The following is a 19780-nucleotide window of genomic DNA, read 5'->3' on the forward strand; positions in this document are numbered from 1 at the left end:
CCCATATGACCCTCTACTTAGAGATGTCAAATATGTGGCCTTCATGGAACCCATGACATTCCCAGGTTTGTCCTGAACAGAATTAAAATACAGTTCCTGTCTAATTTTTTAAAAATCAGTTTTTATTGCTATTTTCTCTCTTATATTATCACACTTCACCATGTATATTTTTCCTACTCCTTCCAGAAAGCCACTCAATATGACAAACACTGCATATTTTTAGAGAGGGGAAAAAAACTACATTACAACTGACCAGTACATTGAAAACATCATAAAACATGTGTAATGTACTATACCCATGGCTTTCCCACTTACACGAAGAGAGGTGATTCATTGTTTGTGTATATATTTTTTGTTTGCTTATATCTCTTCATTTGAGTAATGTTTGATCTTTATAATTTTTGTTATATTTACTTTTAGTTTTTTGGTGTGTTGTTCTTTCATTTTAAATTGTTATAGTCACTGTGTATATTGGTTTCTTAGTTCTGCTTATTTCACTCTGAATCATTTCATATAGAACATTCCATGCTTTTCTGCATTCATCTTACATCTTTTCTTATAGCACATTAATATTCCATTACATTCACGTACCACAATTTGTTTAACCATTCACCAGATTATGATAATCTATTTTGGTTTTTTCTAATTCTTAGCTAACACAAAAGTTTTATCATAAATATTTGAGTATATGGGGACTTTTTTTCTTATTATTGATGACTTCCTTGGAGTATAAGCCCAGTAATGGAGTCTCTGGTTTAAAAGATGTGATTTTAGTCACTTTCTTTGCACAATTCCAAATTTCTTTCCCAAATGGTTGTACCATTTCATACTCCACCCACAATATTTTACTCTGCCTATATTTCCACAACCCCTACAGCATTAACTGTTGCTATTTGTTGTCATTTTTGCTAGTTTTGGGTGCGAAGTGAAGCCTCGTGATTGTTTTGACATATATTTCTCTTCTTATTGATTTGAAGCATTCTTTCATGTGACTGTGAATACTTTGTATTTCTTTTGAGAACTGTTCATATCCTTTGACCATTTATCTATTAGGGAATGGCAGTTAGTTATAGATATGTATATATAAATGTTTATATATCTTTTTTTATTATTATAACTTTTTATTGACAGAACATATGCATGATTAATTTTTTACAACATTATCCCTTGCACTCACTTCTGTTCCGACTTTTCCCTTCCTTCCCTCCACCCCTCCCCAGATGGTAGGCAGTCTTGTACATGTTAAGTATGTTATACTATATCCTAGATACAATATATGTGTGCAGAACCGTACAGTTCTCTTGTTGCACAAGAAGAATTGGATTCAGAAGGTAAAAATAACCTGGAATGAAAAATAAAAAATGCACACAGATCACACTCATTTCCCAGTGTTCCTTCTCTGAGTGTAGCTGATTCTGTCAATCATTGATCAATTGGAACTGAATTAGATCTTCTCCTTGTCAAAAATATCCACTTCCATCAGAATACATCCTCATACAGTATTGTTGTTAAAGTATATAATGATCTCCTGGTTCTGCTCATTTCATTCAGCATCAGTTCATGTAAGTCTTTCCAAGCCTCTCTGTATTCATCCTGCTGGTCATTTCTTACAGAACAATAATATTCCATAACATTCATATACTACAATTTATTCAACCATTCTCCAATTGATAGGTATCCATTCATTTTCCATTTTCTAGCTACTACAAACAGGGCTGCCACAAACATTTTGGCACATACAGGTCCCTTTCCCTTCTTTAGTATCTCTTTGGGATATAAGCCCAGTAGTAATGTTTATATAGCTTAATAACAAATTCTTATCAGAAAAATTTAATAGACTTTTCCCCCATTCAAACACTTCCTTTTTTATCTTAGGCATATTAATGTTGTCTGTGAAGAAGTTTTTCAGTTTTGGTAATCAAAGTTACTCTTTTTATTTTTTGTAATTGCCTCTCTCTCTCTTGTTTGGTTAAGAATGTCTCCTACCCATAGCTGTGAGAAGTACACAATCTGTTCATTTTCTAATTTTTTCATAGCATAATATTTAGTGTTAAGGTCACATATCTATTTAGAATGTATTGTGAAGTATGGTTTAAGGTATTGCCCTAAGTCTCATTTCAGCCAAATTCCTTTCCAATTTTCCCAGCAATTTTTATCAAATAGGGCATTTGTTCCTAGATATTTTGTTTTCTGCTTTATTAAATGCTGCATTATTAAATTCTGTTGCTTCTGAATCTCTCTTCTCTGTTCTGTTGATCTATCTATTCTTTAACCAATACCAGATGGTTTTGATGAGGTCTGAAAGTGCTATTCCCCCTTCACCCCTACTTCTTTTCATTGTTTCCCTTGATATTCTAGATCTTTTGTTTTTTCAAGTGAATTTTGTTATTATTTTTATCAATATCTGTTAAGTAACTCCTTGGAAATTTGATTGATATAGTATTAAAAATGTAAATTAATTCAGATAGTATGATCATTTTTAATATATTGTCATGGTCCAGGCATGGGTAATGAATATTCCTCCAGTTATTTAAGTTGTTCTTTATGTCTTTAAGAAACACTTTGTGATTTTATCTATGTAAAATTTTTATGTGCTTTGGAAGTTTGATTTCCAAATATTTTATGCATTTTGTAGTTATTTAAAATGAAATTTCTCTTCCCATTGTTGTTTCTTGTGTTTTATTTCATAGACTTTTTGAGGATTTATTTTGTAACCTACAACTTTGCTGAAATCATTTAGTATCTTTGCTGATTCCCTAGGATTTTCCAAATGAACCATACTTTTGTCAGCAAGCTGGGATAGTTCTGTGTCTTGTTTATCCATCTTTATTCCATTCATTCCTTTTTTGTCTGATTTTTATTGTTAGCATTTCTAGAACTATATCAAATAGTAATGGGGAAAGTGGGCATCTTCACTTCCATATTTGTTGGAAATGGTTCTGGTATATTTTCATTGTACATGATGCTTACTTTTGATTTTGGATAGATGCTTTTTATGATATTGATAAAGGGTCCCTCTATTTCTATACTTTGCATGGTATTTAGCATAAAAGAATGTTATACTTTGTCAAAGGCTTTTTGGGTTTTAATGTTACGTTGATTGTTTTCCTAACATTGAACCATCCCTGGTATAACTCCCACTTAATCATAATGAATAATTTCTTGAATAAATTGCTATAGCCTATTTGATAAGATTTTGTTTAAAATTTTTGAGTCAGTTTATTAATGATATTAGACTATAGTTTTCTTTTTATGTTTATCAGTCCTTGGTTTAGGTATTAGGACTATATTTGTTTCATAAAAAGGATTCTCATAGGGTGCTTTCTTTCTCAATTTTTCAGAATAATTTATGGAGTATGGGTACTAACTGTTCTTTAAAAGTTTGAGAGAATTTTCTTGGAGTATTCCCTTTGGCAGTTCCTTTACAACTAGATCTATTTCCTTTTTTGAGACTGGATTATTTAAGATCTCTCTCTGGTACCTTTTATTATTCTTTTCAAAGAACCAATTGAAGTTAAAAAAATAATTTCTGATTGTTTTGTTTCCAATTTATCTATTTCTCCTCTAATTTTAAAATCTCTTTGTGATTATTTTTAGTTCGTTTATTTGTTGAATTTTTAATTTAAAAACATATATTCAATTCATTATTCCTCTTTTTCTATTTTGTTAATGTGTGATTGTAAGAATATGATTTCTCCCTTAGGGACTGCTTTAGCTGCATCCCAGAAATTTTAATGATGAAACATATTATCATTTTCTTTTATATGGTTAATAGTTTTTATGATTTGTTCTTTGACTCATTCATTATTTAAGATTTCATTGTTTAGTCTCCATTAGGATTTGTATCTTTTATTTGTGGTTCCTGAGCCAATTTCTATTTTTATTGCATTATGATTAAGAAAAGATATATTAACTATTCTGCCTTTCCCCAGTTGTTGGCAATATCTCTGTGCCATGATGTATGGTCAGTGTTTTGTAAAAGTTCTGTAAGGTGCAGAGAAACATGTATATTATTTTGTGGCTTCATTTGGAAAATGACATGTCTTAATTCTAGTTTTTCCAGCAATTTTTTTCAGTTTCATATTTTCCCCTTTGCAAAATCAGTTGGACTTATCCAAAACAGACCAAGACATATTGAAATCTCCTGTAACCATTGTGTTACTTTCTGTGTCTTCTTGAAACCAGAATAATGTTTCCTTTATGAATTTCTGCATAATAGTTTCATTTTCATTTTTTAAAATTGTTTTTGCTTTGATAGCTTGATGGCAACTTTCACTTGGACATAGTAAAATCCCCCCCATACTTTTAGTTTTATCTTGTGCATGCCTTTGTGTTATAAATGTGTTTGTTGTAAGCAACAGATTGTAGAGTTTTGTTTAATCCATTTACATTTAAAGTTATAAAAGTTAGGTTTACATGTTCCTCCATCTGTTTCTAAAACTTTCTTTTTTTTCAAGTTATGTTTTCTCTCCTCTTCTGCTATAAATACAGTATTATATTTTAATTTATTTTAGTTTTTAAGATGGCCCTGTTTGTACTGACTGTTTCCCTCACCTTTACTCTCCCATTTTCATTTGTTACCTTTTTCTCCTTAGGCTTTTATCAGTTCCCTATTCTCTCTTTTAAAATCTGTTTATATACTTTCCCTCTTTTTTTTCTTTTCAGTCAAGTAGTTCCTCCCATCCTCTTCAGCTATTCCTGTTTATTTGTTTTTAAATTTTTCACTTTTTCTTCCTTTCCAGAAAATTTTTTTTTTCTTTTACTCTTTTAATTTTCCATCTTCTCTTCCTGTCTATTCTAGACTTTCATTCTCTGACCTTATATCTAAATTTATTGCAAGGGCACCTAGGAATGAGTTCTATTAACATTCTTTTTTAATACTATCATTTCCCTCACAGAAAACCTATCAGCACTTATTAAAAATCAGAGGCATCATGTTATAATGGAAAGTTGTGGACTTAAAGTCCAGAAAGATGGAGACTCATACCTCATCTACCACTTACTACCTATACATCCTTAGACAGATCATTCAACTTCTCTAAGCTTCTGTTTCCTCATCTGTAAAATATGAATACTACCTCAGTGTTTGGGGAGAGAATCTTGGCATGAATGGAGTTGTTTTTAAAAAGTAGGAATATTTTCATTTTATAGAAGCAAAGGAGACCCAATAGATAATGGAAAATTCACAGAGCTTATAACCAGGCTGAAACAAATTGCTAACAATCTGTTGCTTGCCAAATTTGGTGGGATATCTGGAAAAGGGTGGGGAAGAGGTGTCATCCCTTGCTAACACAGAGTTCAAGCAAAGGATGAGGTCTGGGATTTTGCACTAGTGTTGGTGAAATATTTAAAGACTCTCAGGAAGCCCTCCACTGTATGAGATAGATCCCTGATGGAGGATTTAAGGAAAGCTATGGACAAAAGTGGCACAGAAGGTATGAATGAGGCAGGTAGGTAGCATAGTAAAGCGAGTGCTGGGCCTGAAGTTAGGAAGACCCAATTCCAAATCTAGTCTTACTTTTACTAACTGTGTGACCCTGGGTAGTAACAAAACCTCTGTTTGCCTCCTTAACTGGAAAAAGGGGACAGTAATAGCACCTATCTTCCAGTACTGTAGTGAGGATCAAATGAGATGTTTGTAAAGTGCCTGGGTCATAGTAGGTGGTGGAAAAAAATGCTTACTCCCTTCTCTTCCCCCTAGTTTTTACCCTTTATTGAGCTATGCTTTTAAGAATCAAGTACCACCTTGAAAACTCTTGTCCCTCACCCTCTAATTTTTCTTTTAAACCAGTTTAATCCCACCCAAGACCACCCACTTTGTTGGTCATCTTGGACCTCCTTCTTGGTCCTGGAGGCCTCTGTCTCTTCTTGCTTCTGATCCGGACACCGCTTTCTCCATCAGGCCCCAAAGTTTGAACTCCCCCCTCCCAAACCAATTATAGTTTGTTGCAGGATGCTCCAGACACCTCCCCATGTGGAATCCTCCCAGTCAGGGCCCCTTTTTTCCCCCAGAAAAAGGGAAGTTTCCCAATTCACCCCCAAGATTCCCTCCACCCATGCAAGTTCCCGGTTCTGACTCCATCCAGGGGCCAGTGTTGGAAGGTACACTATTCTATGGGTAAAGGTTGGCAGTTAAGACCCTCCCAAACAACCTAAAGTTGTTGGTAACTAAGGGACTCCCCTGACTACTTTGTGAGCCCCCCAACTATTTTGTGACCCCCTCCTCTCCTTCCCCAGAGGAAACCTCCTCCCCAAACCCAAAAATCCCCCAGAAATAATAAAACAAGAGAGAGTTTTGCTGAATAATTTCTACCACTTTAATTTAGCTGTACTAGCAATACTAAGTTAATTCCAATTTAACCTGTTTTTTAAAATAGTACCAAATATCATTTAGAAAAGTCAAGGATTTCTGTAAACAAAAAGTACAGCCACGAAAACAGTAAACAATTAAAGCGCAAAGAAACACCAAAGAAAGGGCACAACTTGCCCCTTTTCAGGGGTGCAGTAGATGACAATTCCAGTTCAATACCTAGCTTAAAAAGTCACCTTTTAAAAGTCTCCAATCCTTGATGTAGAACTATCTCTTGAACTCAAAGCTTGTTGCTTTCGAACAAACAGTCCCTTTTTGAAGCTAAGTAAAGAAACACCTGCGGGAAAGGTAGAATGTGCCTCAGAAGAACTTATTTAACAGTCAAAACAAAAGAAGATAAACACTAAAGTTCTCAAAAACTTTTCAATACAGGTACAAGACTTTTTCACTGGGGCGGGAAAAACAGGCATCTGGGTGTCACAGGATGGTCATCTCTTGGATGTTTCACTTGAATTTGCTTTGTTCTGAACTCCACAGATGGTTTTTCTTCTTTTTTCAGGATTTTTTTTTTACTGAAGGTTACAGGCAGTTTGGGGTTCGGCCTCCACTTCCTCCTCTTTCTCAAACTGACCCTTTAAGGCTCCCTTTCTGTGTACAACTTCAAAGTTCCGAGATAATCTTCTTTTCCTTTCACCTTCTTGTTCTTCCCCCTCCTCCTCAGAGTCGGAGGGGATGACACCCGAGGCGATGGTTGGTTTCACAAGTTTTCTTTTTGGGTCAACTTCTTTCTTCATTTCTTTCTTGCCAGGATCTTTTTTGGGCTTATCTTCTTCCTTCTCACTCTCCTCCTCCTTTCTCAGCTGCTTTTTGGGTGGCTTTTCTTCTTGCCCCTTTTTCTTGCTCTTATCCTCCTCAGAAGCCCCCTCCCCTTCACCAGGATTGGTCAGCTTGTACATCTTGGCCTTCCCTTTGGGGTTATTCATCCTAACCGCGGCAGGGGTAGGGGAGGGAGGGGGCCAGGGTTTCCCCTTTTTGGGACTCACCTGAGGAGTCATGGTGGTGGTAGATGTAGTGGCCTTGGCTCCCTCGGTCTCCTCGGCTTCCATGGCCTTCTCAGCTTTTCTCTTTCTCCCTCTGGGAGCCCCCGCAGTGGACGAAGCGGCTGAGGAGGATGCTGAGGCTGCAGCTGCAGACTTGGGGGGCACTCCACCGTACCTGGGTTTCCCCTCACTATCTCCCTTGGAAGTGGTCCCCTCCTTTTTTCCCCCTTCCATCTCGGTATAGGCAACAGGGCGCTTCTTGAAGGGTTTCACTCGGGGGTTGTGATCGATCTCCCACAGACCTTCGTTGAAGCCTCGTCTCTTGTTGGGTTTGCCGTACTTGGCCTTGTTCTCGGAGTAGGGGAAGATGTCTTTGGGAGCCAGGAAGGCCGTCTCGTGAGTGCCGAAGAAGAAAATGAGCAGCTTGTTATGTGGGGGTTTCACCACATCATCGGGTACCTCGTCGACCCTGGCAGGCCAGTGGGGGTAGCCCTTCATCTTGGCGAAGATCAGATCTCCAGGCTTGAAATTGTAAGTCATGGTGACGGCCGCTGGGGCTGAGCCGCTGGAGCCCGATCGCTGATTCGGCAGGACTGCGCGGTACCGGGAGCGGCGGCGGCGGCTGTGATCGAGCAGGGGCCGGGGCCCGAGCGGCGGCGGCGGCGGCGGCGGCGGCGGCGGCGGCGCGGCGGCGGCTGCGGTTGCTGCGGCAGCGGCGCTGGCCACTGTCTCTAAGGCTGCGGCAACGAGAAGGCCGGAGCCGAGAAGCCGGCGAGCCGGCCAGACGCTGGCAGCCTGGGAGAAGCGGCGACAGCGACTGATGAGAGAGAGAGCGAGAGCGAGAATGAGAATGGGATCGAGCAGGCGCCGGAGTTAAGAGGCTGAACCTGAGCGAGTCGGCAAACCGCTCCGCCCGCCGCTTAGCCAGCCAGTCACTCAGACTGCGGGGCTGACTGGTAGGCAATGGAACGGGAGGGCTTTTATGCGCCTGCGCATTCCCCGCCGCCGTTGGCGTGGCCGTTGGCCTTGGCCTTGCGGGGCTGGACTCCCTCCCCCTCCCCCTTCTCTTCCCCACCCACCCCACCCCCCCTTCGGATTCTAACCGCCCCCGCGAGCCGCCACGGAGAATCGCGCTTGCCCCTCCTCCCCGGGGTGCGATACCTTCCCGTCTCCCCGATCTCGTCTCGCCTCTCCCTTCTCCCGTTTCGCCTTTCTCGTCCCCCCCCCCCTCCGGTTCGCCCCTCAGCCTCTCCCGTCTCCCCGCTCCCCCTCCCGTTTCCCCGCTCCCCTCTCCCGTCTCCCGTCTCCCGTCTCACCTCTCCCCTCTCCCCTCTCCTTTCTCCCTTTTGTGCAAAGCGTCTGTACGCTGTGCTCCTGCCCAAAGAGCTAGGCTGCGGGGACTTGGAGACGTTTGCTCCCCCGCCCCTCGGCAAAACTCCTGGGGAGAAAAAGCCACCCCCTCCCCCGCCCGCCTCCTTCTCCCCTTCCCCAAATAACACACCTTCAGATACGCTTCTCGGCCGATCCTAGTAAAAGAAAAAAATCAGTGCTCCGGTCCGGCGACAGTCACTGGAGCTTCTGAAAACCCAGGTTGCAGGAGGGGAGAAAAGCTGAGCATCCCTCTGCACCTGCTGCTGGTTGCTATGAGGCGCCGGGGGAGGGGAGGGGGGCTTCCGTGAGCAATTACGTGCAATGCAGCTGCTTGGCCCCCTGAAGTGGATGGGAATGGCACATTCTAGACAAATCGGCTCGCTAGCTGCCCCCCCCCAATTTACATCCCACCTCCAGCCGATCTTAGGGTGCACAAGCTTCCCCCCTATTCCTGGAATGCACTGGAAAATCCACAGCTCTGCCTGTCAAAATCCGGAGCTCCTCTGACTCCACCCCCACCCCCACCCCACCCCCTCTTTGCTTGTTAATGCACTGTTCCTGCTCGAATGATTTCGTATTTACTTATTCTTATACCTGTTGTATCGCCCCAATAAAAATGGTTTGTTTTTGTCTTATATATCGCCCCCCCCACACACATACACCCAATATACTACCTTGCACAGAGCAGCTCGTTTGGGGAAAGAGGGGGCGGCGGCAGGGGAGAGGGAGAAGGAAGGGGGAATGAATGGAAGTGGAGTTCAAACCTGGGATTTCAGTGGCATAGGAAGCTCTATCAATGCAGATCAGAAATTTGTCATCTTAGGCTGTTGCTTCACAGCACTGAGACGTTTAGCAACTGGCCCACAGACACACAGCCAGGGTGTGCCTGAGAAAGCCCTTGAATCCTGCTCTTTCTGAGCACGGTTCTCTATTCAGAATACCATGCTGCATCTCTCTCTCTCTCTCTCTCTTTAATGTAATTTAATTTAATTTTATGTGTTAATCTTGAACTTAAACACCAGGAAAGGGCATTTCCATACACACAAAGCAGACAGTGAAAAAGGATGTCCTAGGAAACCACGGGTCTCCATTACACTATTTTCTAGCTGTCTCTCAATAAAACTATTGTGCTTATTTAACAAACATTTAGTGGGAAAAATAAAGGAGAACAGAATGGAATTTTAGCTTCATATATTGCTTCTCAGGAGCATTGCTATTGTAAACATCGAATACTATACTGCTATTTAAGCTACATCTACAAAAAATAATAGTAATAACAGTTGACATAGTATTTTATGTTAGAGATTTTAGAGCAATTGTGTCAAGCTTAAATTTTATTTTTAAAAATTAATTGTAAAAAAATCAAAATCCTATATTATGATGATCCATATTGTAGTTGAATGTACACAAAATATAAACTTGCACATCACATCCTTATAAATCCAGCATTTACATTTAATTACTAAAAACACAACTACTTTTTGTTTCATCAAAGAGAATAGCAAATTTTTACCATTTTGAAAAGTGAGATTTTTGGGGTTTGAAAAATAATTGGAAATACAGGTAGAAAGTTTCTCAAGTAGATTGTATTTTTGCAAATGATATAGAGGCCATTTAACCTTTTGTAATTAAAGAATAAAAATTGTATTTTGTTATTTTAATAGCTTTTTATTTTTTCAAATACATGCAAAGAGTTTTCAACATTCATCTTTGCAAAACCTTCTGTTTCAGATTTTTTTCCCCTCACCTACTCCCATAGACAGCAAGCAGCTCAATATAGGTTCAACACATGCAATTCAAGGACAAAATTTTTAAATTTTTTTTATTAAAATAATCTTGCAACCAATTTTTAAAAGTTGCAGTGACGTGGTTATTTTATATACACATAGCGTATATAATTATAAAGCATATACATTTTTATGTATATGTGCATAAGTACATATACATACACACTATATTTGGCATAAACATATATATACACACTCATGTGTGTATGTGCATATATAAATGTGTGTGTTTTGTGTCTATGTGTGTATTGTGTTTTACACTTACAAAAACACTTTACACCATTATCTCTTTTGATCTTTACAATTGACCCCCGGGAGATACGTGTCATTATTGTCCTCATTTTAAAGATAAGGAAACACAGAGGCTGTGGTGAGATTCTAACTTAGATTTTCCAGACTCTACTTCCAGTTTTCTATATATTAGACTAAGCTACATTCTTATTGGGAATTTTCTCCTTTGGAGACCTAGTAGACTTTTAAAGTCTCTTCTTTACTACTGTAAGACAATCAAGTCAGGGCACCTGAATGAACTTTAACTCTGCACAAGACCATAAGACAGCAGCTGTAGGCTATAGTCCTGAGGACTGCACCAGCTCCTCCCTCCCTCTGAACCTTCTGAAGGCGGCAGGTAAAAAGCAGGAAAAGGCAGATTCTCTGGGTTGATGTCAGCCTCTGACATCAGAGGCTGGACCATTATACATTGCCTGCAGAACTGGTTGTTCCTAAAGCAAGGGAAGAGAAAGTCAAAGTCTCTCTCTCTCTCTCTCTCTCTCTCTCTCTCTCTCTCTCTCTCTCTCTCTCTCTCTCTGTGTGTGTGTGTGTGTGTGTGTGTCTCCTGTTGCAGGTGGCTTTTCTCTTTGCACCCCAGATGCTGTATTTCTGAGACTATCTTGTATCATCTTTAGTTCCCCCTCCTGAGCACTTAACTGATCCTACCTGTCAGATCAGAGAGCATAAGAGCCTGGTTGCTTCTGACTCAAAGATCTAATGGGTCCAGATTTTGTAGAGTCAAAAATTGGTAGGGAGTGGAAACATACAAATGTAGAAGTAGTTGGGTGTTCTCCACCATAATTTGATAGCGCTTTGTAAATAACAGATAACAGCTCAGATTTCTTTCATGCCTTCAAGTTTACAAAGCACTTTGCTTCAAGACAGGTCAGTGTGAATATCCCCATTTTACAGAAGATCAAACTGAAGCTCAAAGGAGGTGAACTGTGAGCTATCATTAAGTGTTGGAGATGGGTTCAATTTCACATCTTCTGATTTTAAGTGCTGACCCCCCCCCCCGTTTCTCAGAAGCAGCAGACCACCCTAAATTAGTGTTGGAAGAAGCCTAGCTGACTTCCTTTGCCATCTTCTTAACTTGCTTCAAATATTGTAAGCCCAGGAATACAAGGACAGTGTTTTACAACCTTGGGGGAGGGGGAGGAGAGAATCTGGGCCAGATGGTGAGAGTAAACTGGAGTGGCCCTTGTGTTTTCAGTAACAGGGCTATTGGGCTAAGTGAGCCCAAGAAGCTGTTGGAACACTGCTTTCTAGGCAAGACACAAGGGGAAGTCATCTGATTTTTCAAGGCTCATGAATTGGGATTGTCTGGAGCACATCTGTCATGGACCTTTGCACTGTGGAAGTAAGCTAATGAAAGAAAAGACTGAGTCGAATGTAAATGACTTAGGCAATTGGACAATTGGTTGATTTGCTGTTTCGCTTTCCCTCGTCACATACAAACATATATACACACTTGTTTCTTTTCCAAATATTTTCTTTTTTTTAAGGGGATGTAAATTCGGGTCTTTAAAGAAAAATAATTTGCGTCTAGTGTTTGTCAAACAGTTTTTGAGGGGAAACAAGATGGTGAAACCAGTCTCCATCTCTAGCCAATGGCCCTAATTGGCCCTTATGGCAAGTGGTAGCAGCAGCAGATGTAATCATGAACAGTGGTCTCCATAGAGAAGCCATGTTCCCCAGCATTGTGGAAACTGAGTGCCCCAAAGAAGCTTAGTTTTCTTTCCAGCTGTTCAGCATGAAAATACTAGAGGTACCCTCTGAAATCTCCTCTACATTCTTGATGCCATGTACCAAGATGGACAGATAGGTGCGTGAATTTGCTTTCCATCAAGTCACCCTTTCTGTGGAGAAATTCTATTTCTAGTACTGACAATCTAATCTGTCAGTTCACTCAAAAGTTATCTAGAAAAAATCTACAAGGAATGATTAAATTCTTGATAGCTCTTATGTCTGGGTCAGAGCTCGCTTTTCCTCCAGGGCTTCACAAGCTTAAACTGCTTCATGAGGTTATATAGTGTTAGTTTGTGGTCAAGTCTTTATCTCTGTCTAAAAATGAAAAGTCTGAAAGTAGAATTCTTATTTAGCCAAATGAATCAATAGGAGAGACATAATTTCTCATTTAGACTATTTTTTTCATCAATATTGTCACAGAAACTAAAATGTTAACCAGAATCCTGGTTGTCGTCATGTGAAATGTTGTTGTTTGTCCTTCGTTCTCGAAGAGCATTGTGACATCAGGGAGGTGATGCCATGACTTTTGAGTGAATTGGATTGAAGTGAGGGAAGGTTGGGCAAGGTCTCTGGCCTCACTTTCCCCTCCAGAGCCATTTGGGGCCAGTGGCCAGATAGAGATCAGGAAGACTGGAGGTGGCCCTGGATGAAATGGGAGACCTTGGCTTTTTTAAGCTAAGGTCTACAGCAGATCTCAGTTTAATTGAGGCAACATGATGAAGGCTAATTAGCAATTAAGGCAAAGAATCTCCTCATTGACCTAGTCCACAAAAAATCTAAATAAACTTAATTTGTATGTTTAAGAATTTATGGGTGAGTCTGATTTTTGACCTTCCTGTCCCATAAATGATATTGCTTCCTAAGGGCAAATAAATACAGGAGGACGGACAAAACCAAAGTTGCATATGAGTCAGTGATTTTTCAAGCAAATTGTGCCATAATCACCATGCAAATAGAAACATCTCTAATTTGTACCTCCAATTTTCTCATCTGCATTTGTGGGTTTTGTTTGTTTTGCAGAAGCCTTTGAAATTGTCGTCCGTCATGCCAAGAACTATACCAACACCATGTTCAAAAGCCAGTACTCCAGCATGGCTCCCCAAGTTTTCAAATTTGTGGGTGAATTTTTCACAGATGTCTCCCTCTACATCCTTGGCTCCGACATCCACGTCAATGATATGGTCAATGAGTTTTTTGATGGATTGTTCCCTGTGATCTACTCGCATCTGATTAACCCTGGTTTCCCAGAGCTCTCCTTGGAAATGGTTGAGTGCCTCCGGGGAGCAAGGCGGGACTTCCAGGTCTTTGGGCACTATCCAAAGATCATCATGACCCAGGTGTCCAAGTCACTGCAGACAACTCGAGTCTTTCTCCAAGCCCTGAATCTTGGAATCGAAGTCATCAACACAACTGACCATTTAAAATTCAGCAAGGACTGTGGCCGGATGCTCCTAAAAATGTGGTACTGTTCTTATTGTCAGGGACTGGCACTGGCCAAGCCTTGTGCTGGCCACTGCAGTGCTGTAATGCAAGGATGTCTGGCTAATGTCGTCGAGATAGACAAATATTGGCGAGAGTACATCAGCTCTCTGGAAGAGCTCGTTAAAGGCATGTATAGGATCTATGACATGGAACACGTCCTACTCAATCTCTTCACCCTGATCCGAGACTCCGTCCTGTATGTCCAGAAGAATGGAGGGAAGCTCACCACTACAGTGAGTACTTCAAAAACCTTTAGTGATGAAATCTGGCTTATCCACTAATGATAAGGTATCTGGTGAGTTGTGGGGTGACCTTGCTGGTGATGGAGAGAAAAGATCCTTTGACACTGTACTGTGCAGTCTTCCCTGACTTTGAAGCTTGAAATGTGTTTATAAGGAAGGGGTTAGAGTCCCCTCGAGAACATTTGCACAGAGCAGATGGCAAAAATCATTTTAAAGCCAGATCTATGAAGTTAGCCTGGCATTCCTTTAGCTTGGTTATTACAAATTCTTAGCATTCTGACATTTTTGTCAGTGCATTATCCATAATTACTTACAATTTTACAGGATGATCTCCCTGCATGCCCTTCTAATAGGTCTTTCGTAGTCATCTTGTAGCATAGATCTGTACTCCTATGCTCAAAAATATTCAGTGGCTCCCTATTGCCTACTGAATAAAACATATATTCTTTAGTCTGGCATCCAAGAACCTCTGTAACCTTGAAGACCTATGAATTGTACTCTCTCCAATCTTTCCTTGTATTCTCTTCGTGTACTCTGTGCTCTGGCCAAGTGGAGCCCCTTTGTCCCTGGAGTGCCATCAGGGCTCTCCTATTTCCTTTTCTCCTGGTTAACTAGGTGCCCTATGTCTGAAATTGTCCTCCCTCCTCCTTCTCCCCTGCCTCTCCCATCCTTTTCCCCTCTCTTCTTCTTCTTCCTCCTCCTCCTTCTTTCTCTCTCTCCCAGTCCTTCCCTCTCCTTTTCTCTTTCCTTTTCTTTCTCTCCCTTCCTCTTCTTCCTTCTCTCTCTCTCTCCACTTCTCTCCTCTTCTTCTCTCCTCTCTCCCCTTCTCGCTCTCTCCTCCCTTTCCCCACTCCTAATTCTTACCCATTTTCTAAAGTCTAATTCACATATCACCTGTGCCATGAAACCTTTTCCTCCATCCCTCTGTCAGCAACAACTTTCACCCTTAGACCTTACAGAATTCTTTGTTAGGGAGTTCTCTGGTGCCCTTAGCACTTTCTCCTGTGGAGCATCGTCATCTGAGTAGAGACTAGTGAATTCAGGAGGGTAGGGTCCTGGTCTTGTCTGAGTGCAGTATTCTGCATAGAGGTGCTTTGCAAATGTGTTGATATTCTAAGTTACTGCCCCAAACATTAAAGTTACCATTAGGAAGCCTGGGTATAATAGGGCACTGAATAACTAGGTTCCAGGAATTCGTGATTTCCTTGGTGAAGAGAACTTGCAACCCCAAGGGGTTTTCATTGAGGAAGTAGTTACACTAGGTGACTTGGAGGCCCTTTCCAACCTTTAGGCTAGGTGATTAGCATCACATGAATTACTCTAGGTGTGGAGGGGAACTCTGGGAGTCAAGGGAGACAGAATGGCTACTAAGGAGCTACTCAAGTTTGCCTCAGCACTCTCGAAGTTCTTTAAAACAAGAACATATTGTACAAAGAATGGAAAGATCCTCTGTACTAATCTCATCCTTTGAGTAACATATCATTTCCCTGATTGCCCTCTAATCTGAACACCTTTCAACAGATTTGAGAAAAATAAAAGTCATGGACTTCTGAAAGAATTGACATTTCTCAATCTCTTGGGGTTTGCAGAGCTCTTTCTGAACAGCCCAGAGAGGAGGTCAGGTGGTACAAGTATGATTGACCTCATCTTTGGAAGCGGATTAAGGCTCAAAAATGGGAAATGATTTTGTCCAGGGTCCCACAGTTGGGATTCACACTTGGATATCCTGATTCCAAGTTGAATGCCATTTTCACCATACCATACTGCTTCTTTCCCCTAAAACACCCCAAAATAGAACTAAAACCCCAGAAAACTCAAAGCCACTCAGTGTCTATCCTGCCACCTGAAGAAAAGGAATATTGGGTTTTTGTTTTTACTTCTATGTACCCCAGCACTTAGCCAGGGGCCTTATAAAGAGTATGTGATTAATGTTCATTGAATTGAATAAGAAGACTAAAACAAATATTCTGTCTAAGAAGATTTGGAAGATATATCTTGCCACCAACACTTGCCTCCATTTTCCCCATCCCACCAATGCTTTTAAAAGAGAGCAAAAGAATTAAATGAAAAATTTGGCTCAATTATTAGATGAACAATTATTAGCATAATTTATTTTCATATCTCTCTAATTTCCAAATGTAACTTCTCTGCCCAAACACAAAGAGAGCCATCCCTTGTAATAGAAAATAAAAAAAAATTGGGGAAAGAAAAAGAACTCAGCTAAAATAACCAATATTTTAACTGAGCCAGCCAATATATTCAATATCATATCACCACATCCTCTCACCTCTACAAAAAAAGGAGGGTGGTATTTTTTAACTGTTTTTTGGAGGCAAGCTTGATCAATAAGATTACATAATGTTTAGTTTTTCAATTTTGTTCACGTTCTTTTCATTTACATTGTTATGGTCATTGTATATGGTTTTTTCCCTGATCCTTTTTGTTTATAGTTTATATGTTTTTCAGGCCTCTGAATTATTCAGGTTTCAATTATTAGAAATTTATGGAAAATTTAAAGTAATGGAATCTGAACAAGAAGGAACCTCAACATGTCCATTTCTCTTCTTTTAGAATAGGGACAAGACCAAGACAAAAAAGGAATTTTGTTTTTTAAGGCCATGTAACGTGTCTCTTGCTGATAGATAGAAGCTCTTAATTCTCCTAGGACTAGGACTTTTAAATGCCATAGAGAGTTTAGTTAAGGTGGCTATTCTAGAGTCTCATCTTGTATTATATATAAAATAAATACATTGTTTCTGCTTTTATGACCAATAACTTATAGTGTTTTATATCAAATGGAAGACGGTAATCATTCACAATGCATGAACTGTCCAATTCTCAGCAGGGCTTGGGTACAGAGCATAGGCTGACATTTCTGGAGAAATAGGAGGAGTAGGGGTGGCCACAGACCATTTAGCTGTATGCAGGTTATCAGAGCCACAGGATGCTCCAGGCACAAACACAGGCCTTAACTCCTGCATTTTCCATTTCTGAGAAAAAGCAAAATTCTCTCTCTCAGTACTAGGCAAAGGTCACTGTAGCTGAGACTAAAGAATACTTTAAAAATGGTCATTTCAGAGACTTCATAAGTATCTGGATGACTATGTCAGGGAGACCCTTAGCTTCCTAGAAATACTACCTGGCTGAAATGACATGGCAGGGATATCTTCAGTTGGCTACATGTTATCATCGAGAGTGTACTAGACATAGAGTCAGGAAAACCTGGGTTTAAAAGTTACCCTTAGACATTTATTAGCTGAGTGACTCTGGGCAAGTCATGTGGCCTCTCTGCCTCAGTTTCCTCATTCATGACATATGAGTCCTTCCATCTCTAGCACTAGATCCCATCTTCTTATCCAGTCCTGTTATAAGGGACTTTTGCTCTTCCAAGTTCTAGAAGTTTTGTTTTTATAAAAGCAACCACACAGAGCTCTGATCTTGGAGTCCTGATGTTTGCTTAAGTCCTAGCCATGCCATTTACGGGCTGTGTGACCTTAGCCAAGTCATGTATTCCTTTCAAACCTTGGTTTCTTATTCAAAATGGGAGAAATCATGTTTATTTGTCCAAATGCACAGGGTATTAGGTATTATAAAGCACTCTAGAAAGAGTAGTAATTATAATTATCTAACATAAAATTCTAGGATTTTATAGCCAGAAAGGGCTCATTTTCATCAAACCAATTTATGTTAATAAGATGTAGGAAGACGTGGCTTGCTTAAAATTGCCAGATAGTTTTGAATGAGATGATTTTTTTCAATCCACAAACTACCATACTAGATGGTAGTGTTTCTCCTTCCTTCCTGAAGAGGACCAAAGACAACAGGTGGGTGATGTCTTGACTTGTGAGTGAATTGAATTTGAAAGAGGCAGTATTGTGCAAGGTTACCAGCCCTACTCTTTCCTCCAGAGTCATCCTAATTCAGTGGTAAGACATAGGTTAGGATGACTGGAGATGATCCCAGATGCAGTGGGAGGCCTCAGCCTTTTTAAGTTAAAGTCGTTCCCAGGTCTTAGTTGTGTCCTTACACAAAAAAATTAAGACAACTCTGAGATACCGCTACACACCTCTCAGATTGGCTGAGATGACAGGAAAAGATAAGGAGGAATGTTGGAGGGGATGTAGGAAAATTGGGACACTAACACATTGTTGGTGGAATTGTGAACGGATCCAACCATTCTGGAGAGCAATCTGGAACTATGCCCAAAGGGCTATAAAACTGTGCATATACTTTGATTCAGCAGTGTCTCTACTGAGTCTGTATCCCAAAGGGATCATAAAAAAGGGAAAGGGACCCACATGTGCAACAATGTTTGTAGCAGCCCTTTTTGTAGTGTCAAGTAACTAGAAACTGAGTGGATGCCCATCAGTTGGAGAATGGCTGAATAAATTGTGGTGTATGAATGCTATGGAATATTATTGTTCTATAAGAAATGACCAGCAGGAGGATTTCAGAGAGGCCTGGAGAGACTTATATGAACTGATGCTGAGTGAAATGAGCAGAACCAAGAGAACACTGTACACAGTAATAATAAGATTATGTGATGGTCAACTGGGATGGACTTGGTTCTTCTCAACAATGAGGTGATTCAAGGCAATTCCAATTGACTTGTGATGGAAAGAACCAGCCACATCCAGAGAGAGAATTATGGATACTGAATGTGAATCAAAGCATAGTATTTTCACCTTTTGTTGTTGTTTGTAGGTTTTTTCCTTTCTCATGTTTTTCCCCTTTTTATCTTATTTTTTGCATAGCATGATGAAAATGAAAATATGTTTAGAAGAATTGAACATGTTTAACCTCTATCAGATTGCTTGCTGTCTTGGGGAGGGAGAAGGAGGGACAAGAGGGAGAAAAATTTGGAATACGGGTTTGGAAAGTTGAATTTTGAAAACTATCTTTGTATGTATTTTGTGTGTATTTGGAAAAATAAAATACTATTAGAAGAAAAAAAAAGAATTGAGATAAAAGATGGCCTAGTTTGCCTACTCAAAAGAAAAATCATTCTGGGAGGAGAAGATCCAGAACAGAAATTGCTATTTACACTCACTTTGAGCCATCAGAACTCAAACAATGACCGAGCGAGGCTTGGTCTGGGACCTATTATTATTGGTCAATGGGTGAGAGCCTATTGTGATTTGGGTTTAAAGCATAGACAAGTAGCTCTATTTGGATCCCAATAGGCTTTATCAAGTCTGGTTTTTCAGAGCTCTATTTCAAGAAATCATAAATGAAACTACATGGGACAAAAGAGTTAACTGTCCCAGTTTTTCCAAGAAAAAAAAGAATAAATAAATGAGGAAGAAAAAAAATTAGTCCTCAAATCCCAAGATATCTTGTGAGGTTTCAGTGATCAAAATTTCTCTTTCTTTAGGCAGAGTACCCACTGGTAAAAGTATGATTCCCCATGTGGACAGAGGGACTGGACATAGTGATTTCATTTCTCTAAGGAATTTCCAGGTGAACAAACTCTCTCTACCAGAGCAAGTTGGCAATTTCTTTTAAAATGAGAGAATTTCCTAGTACGCT

At 40.0% G+C, this 19780-nt stretch overlaps 2 protein-coding genes across 2 annotated transcripts in view; one reads left to right on the plus strand and one right to left on the minus strand.

Moving 5' to 3' along the window:
• Positions 1–19780, plus strand: part of GPC3 (glypican 3) — a 703653-nt gene that overhangs the window by 306569 nt on the left and 377304 nt on the right. Inside the window, exon 3 of the mRNA XM_051968697.1 lies at positions 13548–14242. Coding sequence (XP_051824657.1) covers positions 13548–14242 — 695 coding nt within the window. The remainder of the gene's footprint in view (positions 1–13547; positions 14243–19780) is intronic.
• LOC127542848 (PC4 and SFRS1-interacting protein-like) lies at positions 6294–7991 on the minus strand. The gene has a single exon (XM_051968700.1). It carries the CDS (start codon positions 7888–7890, stop codon positions 6880–6882), a length of 1011 nt encoding a protein of 336 aa, XP_051824660.1. The 5' UTR covers positions 7891–7991; the 3' UTR covers positions 6294–6879.

The sequence above is a fragment of the Antechinus flavipes genome, chromosome X, assembly GCF_016432865.1.
Source record: "Antechinus flavipes isolate AdamAnt ecotype Samford, QLD, Australia chromosome X, AdamAnt_v2, whole genome shotgun sequence".
Taxonomy (NCBI): domain Eukaryota; kingdom Metazoa; phylum Chordata; class Mammalia; order Dasyuromorphia; family Dasyuridae; genus Antechinus; species Antechinus flavipes.